Source organism: Thunnus maccoyii, chromosome 16 (genome assembly GCF_910596095.1).
Source record: "Thunnus maccoyii chromosome 16, fThuMac1.1, whole genome shotgun sequence".
Lineage (NCBI taxonomy): Eukaryota > Metazoa > Chordata > Actinopteri > Scombriformes > Scombridae > Thunnus > Thunnus maccoyii.
Window position 1 is genome coordinate 3,800,818 of NC_056548.1, and position 15,600 is coordinate 3,816,417.

At 39.6% G+C, this 15,600-nt stretch overlaps 1 protein-coding gene across 2 annotated transcripts in view; it reads right to left on the minus strand.

Moving 5' to 3' along the window:
• The window catches only part of LOC121914042 (protein jagged-2-like), a 67,431-nt gene extending 62,870 nt beyond the window's left edge, over nt 1–4,561 (minus strand). The window contains exons 1-2 of one of the 2 annotated variants that reach the window (XM_042436998.1): nt 3,745–4,561; nt 2,469–2,792 (exon numbers count right to left, since the gene is read on the minus strand). In XM_042436998.1, coding sequence (XP_042292932.1) covers nt 2,469–2,792; nt 3,745–3,813 — 393 coding nt within the window. In that variant the 5' untranslated portion in view covers nt 3,814–4,561. The remainder of the gene's footprint in view (nt 1–2,468; nt 2,793–3,744) is intronic. The other variant, XM_042436999.1, reaches the window with a different exon arrangement.
• Nucleotides 4,562–15,600: the final 11,039 nt, after the last annotated feature.

The window sequence follows — 15,600 nt, forward strand, 5'->3', positions numbered from 1 at the left end:
TTATGACATTTCATATGTTAAACAACTTTTAATATGTTTGAAAAGATTATGGAAGATAATGGCTGGCTGTGGAGCTAGACTGAGATACTGGCTAATATATCAGAGTGGTTTATGTGTCGGCTGATAAATAACAAGAAATTGCAGAACAGATAAGCTTAACAAGCTTTTTTTTTCCACCACTAAATGTCACATCTTGGTCACAATCCTTTAAAAAAATCCAAATTGAATTGATCCTTATCACATATGTCAGCTTATGCTATGTGTTCATGCTGATCAGATATTTTAAACTCTTGTATATTGATATCTGTAGAAGCTTCTGCATCTCTCCAGCTGTAGTTCATTGATTGCAGCGTTTTGTCAGGATCATATGTGAGGATTCGTCACCGTAGTGACGTTTAAAGCACAAACACGACATGAAACAAACAGCTCCAGATGACTAAACTCCTCCAAAAAAAAAAAGATGTGTAAAGATATTTTTAAAAAAAGCTGCTTCGCCCTTGACAGCCTCATCAGAAGACTGTACACTGATACCCTCCTTCCCTTTGTCCCCTCCCCTCTCACACACACACACACTCCTCCACACCGCCTCCCGGGAGGATAGTGGAAAATACTGACCCCACACACACGCCGAGTGAGACAATGACCCAATAACGGACAGAGCGTGAACCTGAGAGGCGGCGAGGTAAAGGCATCCCCCGGCCCAGATTGACCGGGGGGATCTTCACTTGTTTGAGTAGTTGGTGACACTGATATCCACCGCCTGTGTCACACACAACTTAGTGGTAACCGTATCCGCCCGCAGGGCCCCAACTTACTACTTCCATCTTCCCCTCTGCTGACAGCTGACCATGGGGAGTGATGAATGGAGAGGTCACGTAGCACACACAAAGCAGCCGATATGTACGTTCTGCCGTGAACGTACGGGGCAAAAAGATTTCTGCCTTTTTTTTCACAGCGATTACGGCTGGAACGAGTCTTGATAGTTGGATGATTTTAAATGATTTTAGCAGAGTGGAAACGTCTTAAATCCGTCTGATCCTCCTTGTTTTCTAAAAGCAAGAGCACGTTTTGCTTTAGGAGCTGCAACGTGTGAATATTTACAAGATTGGTTCAGTTTCATTTTCATTCATTAATCAGTTAGTCTGTAAAATGTCTAAACTTTAAGATAAGACGGGACAGGTTGAGTCCAGACTGATGTCTTCAAGCTGCTGATTTTTTCTGAGCGGGTATTAAAAAGCAAAAAAAGATACTCTATCTAGACTGATATAAAGCACAAATCCTTACATTGGAGAAGCTCCAAACAGGGTTTTTTAGTGTATTTTTGCTTGATAAACTGAGAGTCCATGTGTGAAGTCATTTTTGTGTATGAGTGATTTCTAGAAGTCTTAATTTCTTAAAATAACTGAGAGAATAAACCCGTGAAATGTCATTTTTTGTGTCAAGACGTGTTGATATAAGTGTCTCTAGAACAGAAATCTCATGAAAACAGTTTAATATGATGTCATCGCTCTGTCAAATTTGGATTTTTTTTTGTCACTTGTTTCAAGAAAACAACCCCTTTAAGATGCAATAACAGACAAAAATAACTTATGAAATGGTCATTCTCACAGTAGTTTTCATAAAGGTCTGATTGCCAACACTGTTCCTGTTTCCCACGCTGGCTCTCCAAATAAGGAGCCGGAGCAGGTTTTGATTGGCTCCTGCTGCTCTGTTTAGATTAGATAATAAATTACCTGCCACTTCTTAATCAACACTCGCCTGGAAATCCTTATTTCTAACCCCCTTCAAACAACCCCCCCCCCCCCCCCCCCCCCCCCCCCCCCCCCCTTCCTCCACTGCCCTCCACACACTGTAACTGAAGCCACACAAACAGCAGCTTGCTTGGTAACTCATCAAACCGACACACAACCGCTGTGCGTAAAAGTCATGCGTCATGCGCGCTGATGGCTTTGACTTTATCAGAAACCGCACCGAAAAGTCTCCGTGAGATTAATACGTGGCTCTCAGGAGTTGTTGGATGATGTAGAGACACCGAGAGTCTCCAAACGGACACGCGGATGGAAGAATGAGAAGCATGTAGAGACTCAAGACAGCGATGAGAGACAACTGTGCCAAAATGTGCCAGATTACACTCTGTAGGAGCTCTGATGACTGATTCTAGGCTGCGTCAGGAAAAAACTCCACTTCACACCACCCTTAACTTTTGTAATTCTGCACTTTATGGACGCAACATGGATCAGCACTGAGGTGAATCCGCGTTTTAGTATCATAAAATACTAAACTTTGGTCACCTTCACTGCCTGAGAGAGTCAGTGATCAGTCAGGTGGTCTGATGATGCATCCAGATGGTTAATCAGCAACTTTTACACAATTTTTCCTCAAACATCAAACATCAAAAACCCCCGTAAAAGATCAAATCTGTCATATTTCACACCTCCTCAAAGTGACACAATCCACGATCCACTTACCGGCCACGCGAACTGGAAGGGAATGATGATCTTCCCCGCATCGTTGTTTCGGTTCTGTCCGGTTTTCTGGCCGCCTTTGAGCTGAAAAGTATTCCCACCGATAACCTTAGTAGTTTCCGAGCCGTACGTGCACTGTCCACCAGTCGTGACCTCCGCTTGATATTCCTTTAAACACACTTTGAAGTAGGTGTCGCACTCGTCCGCGCCGCAGTGGCCCTCAGCCGCGCTCTTCTCCGCGTCGCAGCAGTCGCCGTTCAGGAGCTGACCTTTGGGGTTTTCCACCGAAATCAACTGCAGCTCGAAATAACCCGTGGACTGAGACACCTGAGGAGAGAAGACGACAGAGAGTGAAGGGAGCTGCGTGATGTGGTTAAACCGTACAAATGTGTCCATTCTGACCTCGTTTTTTCCTTAAAAAAGTGACATTAAACGCCACATGATGGTGTATTTATCTCTACAAGTGTTTCAGGATCAAGTGCCAGATAGCAATAACAGCATTTTCCAAAAAAAACCCCTTTGATTCATGTAAAAATGATGTTTCTCATTTGGAAACGTGAGGAATCATCTCACATCGTGCGCAGTTTTAAGGTGAAAGCGCGACTTCAACATATCATATTTTTGCAGTACAGTCACTCTGCAGCCAACACTACTACACTGTACGTTTTGGCTCAGTTGAACTTCAGTGCTTGACAACACGACCTGCTGCTGCTTCACAATCAGATTTTTCTTTCTTTCAAAACGAGTTGCCAGAAAAAAAAGAAAAAAACAACTCCGATCCGAGAGATGAAATATTAAAGATTTGGTTGCTCGTCTCTGGAAATATTTCTACGCAAGTGAAGCAGCACTGGAGACATGTGAAGCTATTTCACCAGACAGCTCTGTTATAACCAAGCAGAATGAAGGTTCAGTTACTGACTGAACTTTAGGGGAATATTACCAAAACTTTGAGCATAACTTTTATGTTTTTATGAGTAAAAAAAGCAGCTGATTTCTGTTACAAGACAAATACACAGCTCATGACACAGGAAACGTTGTAAAATGTTCCTGTAAACTGCAAACCTAATTTATCTCCCTGAAGGAAGAGCAAATTTAGAAATTCCCGAGATCACATGATTCAACAGTCGAGCACGCAATTCAATTAAGGCTGGAATTTAACCCCCTCTACAAAAAAAATAAAATAAAATAAAAATTAAACTTCCAGTCGATTGATAAGTTAAAACACCATCAAAAAGCATCATCTCCCACCTTCCAGATGAATAAAAATAAAAGTTCTCACCTCAGCGCACAGCGTCAGGAGAAGGCACACTAGTGAGAAGCGGTGCAGTTTCCCCAGATTATTCCACATGTCTCCGGCTGCTCGGTGTTGGTTACCATTAGGGAAATGAAAGATATGTATGTCTCAATCAGTCAAAAATAATGAAGAAGAAGAAGAAGAAGAAAAAAAAAAGCAAAGTATCCTCCTCCGCCTGGTGTCCGAGGCATGCGCGGCGTGGCTGCTCCCCGGGATGCCTGCAGGTCTGGAGGAGGAAAAAGCGCACCGCTGCTGCTGCTGCTGCTGCTGCTGCTGTTGCTGCTGTTGGTCCACGGACGCACAACAAGACGCGCAAACTCCACTTTCCTCCGCCGCTCGACGCACTAAACAGCATAGAAGGGGAGCAGCGGTGCGTCTCTGCCCAAAGCCAGAGCCGGGCGCTCCCAAGGTGACGGACGGCTCAGTGGACCAATCACAGGCAGCATGGGTGGAACGTTTGTTAGACGGGAGCCAATCAGGAAGAGGGGCGGGAGGAGGTGTAATGGGGAGGACGCCTGATGGATTTATGATTGAAGTTTTCTCACACAGAAGCTTGTATTTGTATTTTTTATGATGTTTACACCGTCAAACTGTGTTATAATGAAAAATATGCTTCTTTGATTGAAATAGAAGTTTCACCCCAATAAAGTTAAAATATGATTTTGTTGCAACTTTTATGCAGAAGTTGAATTCAGAAGCTTAATGTTAAAACAGTAAAAATGAAGAAAAAAAAAACAACAGTTCAGGCTACAAATCAGAGCTGTAAACAATCAACAATGACATGCAGAGAGTTGTGATTGTGTGCAGTGAAGGACACCTGAGATGCTTCTTCACTGAGCTGCAGAGGCGGAGGAAACACGGCTGTTAGCGCCCTCTACCGACCACACAGACACACACACACACACACACACACACACACACACACACACACACACACACACACACACACACACAGTGAAGTGACAATGATTAGTGGAGACCCACTACACTGCATTTAATCAAATATTGTAGTTTTTGAGGTACATTTCCATTTTATTCCACTTCAAATCAGAGAGAAATATTCTACTTTTTATCTTTTTTTTAATCAACTGAACTACTGTAACTTTTTGATTTTGTGATACATGAGTACTTTTTTTTCTGCAAATACTTTTACTGAAGTTTAATCTGTATGCAGGACTTGTGTTTCTGCATTTTTTTACTTACTGAATGTTATGTCATTTGGTGGATAAAATGTTTTAACCACATACAGCAGAATATGGAAATTGTTCAACATTTAGCTTAGAAATACACACAATATATCTTATCATTTCTGCCCTGATGAGACCCAAAACCGGTCCATGTTTTAAATCATTACCACCATAGTTAAAGATTTTGATAGAACTTTTCACTTGCTCTTAAAATCAGAAAACACATTCAAAGAAACGACCCAAAAAAACGATAAGAGGAAAATTTAATGTGCTTTTTATATCAAGGCAAAATCAACAAAACAGTCATAAAAATAAATCAGAAAACAATCTTTTAATTAAAAGCTACAGTTCCATGTTAAAACAAAAGAAACGTCTGCTAATGAAAGTCTACATGGATTTAATGATACGATGTTGCATCATCAACAGTTTTACCTGCCTGACAGTCAAACAGTCCAGAACAAGGATGTTTCGTAGGTTCTCAAAAATGTTCACCTCTGTCAACATAAGACACTAGTAATCTGAACTCTTTGTTGTTCGGGAAATTCCAATTCCTGCCAGATTCCCCGAAATTCACTGAAACACGGAAAAAGATGCTAAAAGACACCTGCGAATTGCTCAGCACACCCACAGCTGCCCTCAGGGCCTGGAGCCTTTGTTTATTTATGGCTAATGTGGTAACACACTCAAAAAACTTTATACAATACTGAACAAGCCATTGTCTGAGGACAATCTTTCTTTGTTTTACGGCGCAGTCCTCCATGGAGTCACATTCAAGCTGCACGCTTCTGCAATACGTAATTGGAATATAATGCTCAGTCATGCAGTAATGCAGGTCGGTCAGGATGGTGAAAACAAACAACTGATGTTTACTTTTTCAACCACTTTGAGCCAAAATCCCACATACATTATCAATCACTCACCACCTCTAGGCGTGGAAGGTGCTTCTGATAATATATGTCTTGTTCCTTCGTGGCCACGACTGTCGCTGGCGCAAAGGCATAAAGATGACAAATGTAAAATCAACTCATTTTATATATTAACTAAAAGAGACCAGGGATTGGGGTATTATTATTTGGTTTCCATAACTTTTTCTTAAAACAGAAGATGCTGTGAAAGTAACAACTGTAAATGAGCGTATTCATCCATGGAAACAAGGAAACTCCTCAATATTCTGACTTTACAAACACTCTTAGTGTAACAAGGGGGGATTTTATCTTTCATAGTATATCAGATTTGTTCTAAATATGGATTTAAAACCTTTACAAACAGTAATTGATATGTCGGTAACAAAGTTGATGAAACATATGCATGTTGATTATGTGGAAGAAAAAAAAAAGATAGCCTGAGACGGCACATATTTCTGAGAGGTACAGTAAGGATCTACTTCATCCAAAGAGGGTTTAAAGACTTTTAAAACAGTAAAGTCAAACATTAAGAATGGGAAATGGCACCTTTTCGTATAGCAAAACATGAATCCAGGCGGATTGCAACTTCTGTCCTCCATGAAAGAACAAACTACAAACTTACAATGACACAACAAATGACACACAGGTGTTTTAATTGTTTTCATTTGTGGATGCCGCGTCTGCATTTTGTGAGAATAATCATATTTTAACAAGACTCTGAATCTACAGTCGTGCTTGCAGGTCAGGTGCCCAGTGGTATTTTGAGGGAAACGCTAACGTCTCCATGCTAACATGCAACACAATGACATTTTGTTTATGTTTACCGTGTCCACAATCAATAAACAGTAAGTATGGCTGAGGCTGATGGGAATTTTGTCAGTTTTGCATGTATTTAGTCTGATGGTGGCACCAGATAAAAAGTCAGAAGATCACCAAAGTTGCTACAATTCATCTTGAAGGGGGATATGAATTAATGTAGCAAACGTCATGGAAATTTGTGTAACTGTAGTTGTTTAGACATTTCACTCAAAACCACAAATGTCAACCTCATGATGGCGTAAGAGGAAGTCAGAGGATCACTAAAGTCAGTAAGATTCAACCTCTGGGAACCATGAATGTCTGCACCAAATCTGGTGCCAATCCATCCAGTAGATGTTGAGTTATTTAAGTCTGAAACAAAGGAGTGGAGTGAGTCATCGACTTTGCCATCAGTATAGCCTTTTCCATTTTTAGTCATGATGCTAGCATGACTAAAAATGGAATTGAACGTTTAAAAAATAATCAGAAATGTTTTGCAGAATCGTCCAGTGTCGACCTTCTTCTTGATACTAAGTTGTATTTTTCAGGATGTTTTGTGCTTTTGCCAAGTTTCAGACTTCAAAAGTTGCATTTAAGAATTTCAAACCTTCCAGCATATAAAACCCTGCCAATCTGTTACTTCCAAGATTTCATGCTCGCTTCCGTATTTGACACAACAGCCTTTCATTTGGGAGAACGGGGTTGAATCCAAAAGTGTCTCAGATGGCGGGCCATGGGACGGTCTAATAACAGCTGTTTCTCCTCATACAGCTCTTCCTGCAGGCAGCTTCGGCTCGCGCAGACAGTAGATCAGTTCTGCAGGCCGGTCAGTCCGCGGCTGCTGTGTCGAGTCCGACAGGTGGCCTCTGACACCCTGCAGCAGATGTTTCCTCCCAGGGAAGCAGGTGCAGACACACACACACACACATTTAGTCATTTGCACATAGTTGTGTGCATATGACTCATTCACATGCCTGCGCACAGACACAAACGTCTTGTGTTCATCTCTTTACGACGGCTCTTATCAGCGGTGATAAGGAAGTATGTGAAACTCTGCTCCAACAGATAAACTGGGGAAGTAATGAGGTTAATTAGCTGCTTAAAACTTACTGGACTTATTGAAGCAGAGGACTGATGACTACTTCACACCGTCACAGAGCAGTTAGAGCAGCCTCTATACACTTTATAACAGTATGAGGGCTTTACTTAGTATTTACATTTTGTTAAAATTTCCTTCTTCTCAGGGGGAAATACTATGGCTTTACATTAATATAAATACTTTGCAGAACAAATATTTCCTTTTAAGACGAATGTATTGAAACAAATGAAACAAGCTCATAAAATATCAAAAATATCATCTTTCCTTTCTTATGTCTCCTTTTCCTCTTTTGTTCCATCTTCCCTTCACTGTAAAGATAAAAATATGTCTGTTAAAATAGCTGAATTGCATAATAAGCTATTGTAAAATACAAAATTGTCTTTACAGAGGAGGTTACACATGGAAGAACACTGTTTTCCTTATTTCTGCTACAGCAAAGTACAATTATTCAACGGCAACTAGCTCTAACTCCAGATAGGTAAACATGTTACAGTTAGCATGATAACACACAAACCATTCTCCAGACAGAACATTCATATATGATGGTTTTGCAAAACCCTGAAACATCTGTGCATGGTAGCTACGTTAGTAGTTAAGGGAATAGTCTGACATTTTGTAAATCATGTTTATTTTCTAACATGCCAAGAATTAGATGAGAGGATCGATACTACACTTATATATGCACGTTAAATGTGAAGCTACAGCCAGGGAACAGTTAGCTTAGCTTAGCATAAAGACCGGAAGCAGAGGGAGACAGCTAGCCTGGCTTTGTCCGTAGAAATCCACCTACTAACTAAAGCTCACAAATTAGCACATTTCATCATGTTTGTTTAATCCAGAAACAAACTGATTTAATTGTGAGCTACGCTATCTGTTTCCCTCCGCTTTTCATCTCAATGCTAAATTAGGCTAACTGTCTCAAGGCTGTATATTTTTGTAAAACATTGTCAATGAATGTAAGTCATATCCTGCAGAAATGTCCAATAAAGAAATACTTCCCCATTGGACTGGACTGGATAGTTCAATCGCTCATAATTAAGACCCACTAGAAGCAAACAAATGGCGTCACATCCGCCAATTGTTGCTGTGAGCCTGTCAACGCCCACAAGCTAACGATTAGCCTGCTTGTTTATGGGACTTTGAGCTGAGCAGCACAGACATTGGTCAACTGCAAGTAAAGACTAAACTTCCTGTCACACGCTTACGTCACTTTTTCTTTGTTGATTTTGCGGGAAACTCAACACAGAGTTGCCAAGTGAATTTAGCCCTAATTTGCATAAAGTTAATACGAAGTTTGTCGAGTCACTGGTCAGTCCTGCATCACCTGGAATCCCACAATGCCTTGCAAGGTGAATTGTTTGTGTTGCCTTATAACACGTTCAGTGGGTCTTTAGAGTTCGTGGCTATTTAAGTCAGAATTTTGCAGCCTGTCTTTGAGATTTAAACTGATTAGACTATTACATTTTTTAGACCAGTGCTGCTGTACAATTCTGTCTACTACTAAATTGTTTTCTCAAATATAATTGATGCCTGGTTTATGTTCACCGGCAACATTTTTTCGAATATCGCACTGAAGTCAGAGGAAGGTGGAGCAGTTTTGTTAAGGTTAATGACAGATTGGGGTTTCAGTTAAATATTAATAAACATATTGTACTTCAAGTCAGTGCAAATGTTTTTTCTGTATTAAACCAAGACCATTATTTTTTCCTAAACTCAACCAAGTGCTGCCAGTATCTAAACGTAACTGTGAAAACATTGAACAATGCTGTATTTACTAGAGACATTTTGGTGGAAAACAAATGAAATACGTAGTCACAGAATATTTTACTTGTATGTTCAGTATCAACACTTCTGCATCTTGCCAAATACGTTAATTAACATTTTCTCATGTTGAGAGAAAACATAATTCAGCCAGCATTACGTTTCAACATGTAAGCTGTCGCAATTCAATCATATATGAATGCAATTTCTAGGGGACAGGGTATGTTTTAGGATGGCACAGTGCCAAATTTTTAATAAAATCACTTAAGTGCGAAAAAAAAAATCTTGTGAGTTGAATTTTAGCATTAAATCGATCGCTACTTTCCTAACTTCTGGTACAAATTGTCTTAGGAGAAGAATAATAACACCATGTGCTGTACAGTATATAGACCTTCTGCACATGTTGATTCCTGGTTTGCAGATGGAAGAGTACAACTTAAAAAAAAAACTGTTTTCATGTCGGAGAGAAAGGATTAAGAAATTCAGCAGGAGATAACCTCCCGTCTCACATTGCTGGGGCCTCTAATGCGGAACAAAGACTAAACAAGAGCCCTGCTGAAGTCTACACACACTGATCTGATATGTCCTGCAGTGCAGATATGATGCCGCTGTTTACGATCACCGCACCACCACATATAATACTCCAGCTGCTGCACATATGACTGTTTCTCAGAGGAAATTAAACGCTCTCCATTAAAATATTATAACTGTTAATATATTATGAAGAAAAACACGTCAGTAAACATGTCAGTACAGAGTTCTCATTTATATTTGTTTTGGTTTCTCTTTTGAAATTGTCATTAACCCGTAGCAGGCTGTCTATATAAAGTTATATGCACTGTTTACTGTATTTAGTGTATTGATTTTTATATTCTACTGTATATAACTGTATCATGCCATGTCATGTCCTACTTTGCATGTGTCCTGTATCACTTTACAAGCTTAGAAATTCCTGAACATATATCACACCTGGTGATTAGGAAGTCCTGAGTCAGCTCTGCAGGTGAGTGCAGGCCAGCGCGTGTCTACCTGCGTAGGAGTCGTCATGATATCTGGCTCCCTTTTACTTTTTTATTGCCACATTCATTTGAGCTGATGACTTCTTAAAAGGTTATGTTTACTCATTTGCAACAGGAGGTAGATTTTGAAAGAATCAGAATGCCTCAGGGATTACGTTTTTTTATCGATGTAATCGGGAAAATATGTTTTGGTCGTATCTGCAAAGGTTTTACAAATGTGCTGAGTAAAAACAAGCATAAAGAAAAGTTGTTGAAGTTCATTCAGTGTCAAATCCTCCAAGTTAAAAAATATACATTTCACTTTGTCCAATACATGTATGACCAAATTCCCATCAGCCTCAGCTGTAGTTTGTGTTTATTACTGATTAGCAGATGTTAGCAGGCTAAACTACGATTGTAAACATTATAACTGCCAGATATCAGCATGTTACAGTATCATTATCTATAGTAAGGTTTCCATCCAAACGTAGCGGCGATTTAACCCAAAATTTCAGAAAATCGATAAAAGAAAATGTGAATTAATGTGCGTTTCCATCCGCTACTGTTTCGTGAAAATAGTTGAACATATCAAAGTAAACAGTTGGTGGCGCTGATTCTCCTATCGAGTGCAGAAAAACATAAAAAGAAGAAGATGGCGAAATGCGATGATGCAATTAACAGAGCGACAGTCAAAGCTGAAGCGATGGAAAACGTGATACAAACCCTGGTGATGGAGAGCATGATGGACAGAGGAAATGGAGAATTGAAGAGCTAACATCACAGCTTCTTGCTTTTGGAAGCGTTGTGATAACAGCTCAGTGTCAGTTATACAGACATCATGGACACGTGTTGAATAACAGGAGACGAAGAAAAGAGCTCACAGTGAAAAACATCTCTCCAGCTGGTTCGCTAAATCGGTTTCCATCGCACTTTGTCATATTTTGCTTTTATTGATACATCAACTTTTTAAATTTCCAGTGTTTCCACTCTTGTTTCTTTATAAGCAAACTGAAAAAGCGCATAAGAAAAGGTGGAAGGAAACCCACCTATTGAGAGCATGTTAGATACAAATAAATGCATCAGTATTTACCAGCCTTACTATTTACTTTCAAATCTACAAATATCAGACATTGTTTATTCAGGTCAATGAAAAAGTGCTTTAAAAGTAAATTTAAGATACAGTTAAATAATTATGGAAATCCTAGACTACCACCAAAATCTAGTCCATTTTTTTTCTGTTTAACAAATTTCAGTCAAACCATCTTGCCACCATCACATTATGACAAGATGTTTTTCGTGTTATACTTTCATATTTTTCTCATTATAATTACAGACAAAAGCATTCAGTTTTAAGAAGACACCTCTGTGTTAACAACATACTGTATCAAAAAGTACCCCATGCACACCAGAATACTGGGATCGACACTATTTATTGAGGAATTACAGTAAAAAACAAAAAGTGTTAAATACGTGTTTCGCACGTTGCTTCGTCAGAGTCGCTCTGTGCTTGATTGCTATCGGATGTGTCTTTAAATAGCCAGGTGCTGGTCAACAGAGGATCCAACCGGTTCACACACAGCATCTCGTTCTCCAAAACAGGACAAACAACAGGCCATGATTGTTGTAGGAACAGGAAAATAATGTAGGTTAGACATATAAGCACAAGTTATGATGTGACTCCAAAGTGCTTCATGCTTCCCTGTTGAAAAGGGAAGCATATTGGATATATACTCTGAACTCTTTGGAGCCACATGGGTTGAATGAGGCATTAGACTTGAGTCCATGTTTATAACTTGTGCTCGTATGTCTAACCTACATTATTTCTCTGTGCCTACAGGTGACCTCATATGTAGGTGAAGTTGAGCTAACATAATTATATGAAAACATAACTGGCAGAAACGGGCACCCCTGACAGTTGAGTGTCGATGGAAAAATTAAGATCTTGTGAACTTTAGAACACAAAGGAAGAATGCACTTGACTTTTTGTCACGCTATAAATCTGTTTCACTTCCTAAAATATTACAAAACCCTCAGCTGGCACGTGCCTCCAAAACATACAGAACAAACTCTGAAATAAGAGTTCTGCTGATGAGTCACTCATACCAGTAAAATTATATCACCTTCTGGCATCAGCTTTCTTTTCTAATCTGCCTTTAGAGTCTTCACGGTTTGTTTGTCTTCCTGTCTTTAGGAAGCCTCTGATTTCTCTTTCTGACTTCTTTCTTCTCTCTGTATGATTCATGAGCTACTGTTCTCAAAAGGATCTTGTTGAAAATCAAAGACTGACCTGTTCTCAGCTACGGAAATGACACAAAAAACACATAATCGCCTTCACCTTCAGCCTCAGCTTCTGCACACAATGTCGAGCGCAATGGCACACAAACAGGCCCGAGAGCTGAGAGAGCTGCCATAGAAACGTTTACAAGTCCCGTCCTGAAGAATGCAAACAGAACTGAGTAGAGCTCTTATCTGACAAAAGAGTAAACTTTAGACAGAGTCTTTCGTCTTGTTGCGGCTTGCCTGTGTGGTCTTTCAACTATAATACAGCACATTGGAGGATCATTCTCTCAGAATGGATGATTGTCTCAGTTTTACAAACGTTATATAACCAACAACTTGATTAAAAATGCATTCTTGTTTACAGGAACAGCTCGGAGAGGGGGATAGAGGTTAACACATTCACACACTCAGCGTCTCGATCGAGAGCATGTGAAGCTGATGATGTTAAGGGAGTGGAGAGAGTTACTCATTCTCCCTCGAGTTCCCAGCAGGGATTCAGAGCGTGTGATGCTCGGTTCCCAAAGCAGCTCCCTGTGACAAATTACCATTGCTCATCACAGGGTGTGGTGAACGTCTGGATTAAACTGCAGCTGACAACTGTTTGGAGAATCAGACAGGTGGAGTTCAGGAATTCAGGAGTCCTCAGGTTGTGTCAGGTAAGTCATTGTGAGTCTGAGCATACTCAGATGTGGATCAGCGTCTGGAAGCAAAGCACCACCAGTACTCACAAAAGTTGTCAGAAAATATTGAAAATATTGTACTTGAACATTCTTTTAAAAGATGCATAATGAGTGAAGAGAAAATAGTGAATTCACCGCAGAGATTAAACCATTTGTCAATTAATAGAATAGTCAAAAATGTATCTGCAATTATTTTAATAAGCGAATAATTGTGTGGGTTTTAGACTGTTGGTCAAACAAAACAAGGTATCTAAAGACAATATATTTGACTAATTAACTAGCAGACGAATTGATAATCTATATAATCATTAGTGATGGTGCATTCACGTTATATTGGAGTTAATATAATTACAAGATTCTGACTTATAAAAATAGCGTTCACACCAAATTCCAAGTCATAATTACGACCGACTTTTCTGAAAGCGCCGATTTATCCAACTTCATAATAAGTACTTGAAATGTAGCAAATGTGGACTCATCACGTCAGCCAAAGTTGGTCGTTCATGAAGACTAAACTTAACTTTAATAAAGTGTAATGTTGTCAATGCACAGTAATTTTAACCCTCACTGGGTCAACTCTGTTATCATACAACTGCCTTCAGATTAAATGACGTGTGGAACATTTTGTGATTTTTTACAAAACAACAAAATCAATCTTACATGTGAAATAATGTGATCTTAATAAATGACACCACAATATATAGGTACGTCTATTTGTTAAGTATTCAACAACATAAAAAGACAGATTTTGAAGAGTTGAATAACATTAAAAATAAGAATATATAAAAAAAATAGCAATGTGTAGTAGAGAATATACTAAAATGTCAAGTTCAAAAATGAAATTTTCAGCATCTGTGTGGCTGTGACATAAATTTCTTCATCCGCCAAACATGTTTGAACACACAAATATTCAACAGAACTTCAACAGAATTTCGTGTAAATCTCCCGTCCGTAGCCTTATTTGAACAACATCCTCACCTTAAAAGGCATCACATACTGACAGGCCATAAAGACTGGAGAATGAGTCACTTATTGGGAATGAGTGTGCTGATTCCTGGGAATGATAAAAATTACTCCCTTCTCTTATTTAGCGGACGACCTTAATAATATATAAAAGTCTGTTTTGTAAGGTAATTAAACATTATCAGTGTCTGACATCCAATAATGACGCACTGCCATTATTCATGGTGAGATGTTCCTATTAGGCTACATCTCTTGCCAGTGTTTTTGGATGTGCTTGTTAAAAAATAATGATGTTTTATGGTGCGACAATGGTGCGGCCTTCAGACTACGTGCTCTCAGTCCAGTGGGAAGTTTTTCAAACTATTGGAGTCTCAGAATAACGGTTCATCAGACCAACGACACGGCACCATTTGACCTCCTCTAGGTAGACGGGGGTCAAGAAAGTAGAAACCCTGTTTGACCTTTGCCTGCTCTTCTTCTCACCTCTGAGCTTTAATGGCTCACACCTTCAGAGGAAACACCATTTAATCACATGACAGCCTGCTGACAGGTTGGAAACGCACCCTACGCCTCCGCACATACCGGCCAAGAAGTCAAGCCTGCGTACACACACACACACACACACACACATTTATCTCTACTTTAAGAGTGAATTGTTGGAGCAGGCATTCCTAAGGGAGCATTATTCACCTGAGAATACACACATATTTTCTGTTTACGGTAGCAGTTTACTAAGTATTAATGCTGTGTGTAGAAACATTCTTAATCATGCATGAAAGTGGAATGACGTGTCATTCTTTTCACTGATTGCGGGCTGATTCACAGATTCCACTTTCATATCAGGCTGCGTTCAGACTGCAGGAAAAAAGTCAATTAAGACTGAATTCTTTCTGTTAACCTCTGACAGAAATCTGTTCTTAATGACAGTTTGAACAGAAACAAAATTAATCTGCCGTTTTGAAACTTGACTTGGGCCTCTTTCATCTGTGGTGCTAAATCTGGTTTATATCTGATTTGCTGTGATGTGACGTTAGTTTCAACCATAGATTGTATATAAAGATGGACGTAGCAAAGTGTGACATCTGAAGCCCAGAGTTGCAGTTTACAGTCGGCACCATTTTTTCCATTTGGACCCAGGACCTTCTAAATAAGGAGTGCGGGGTGTTGCCT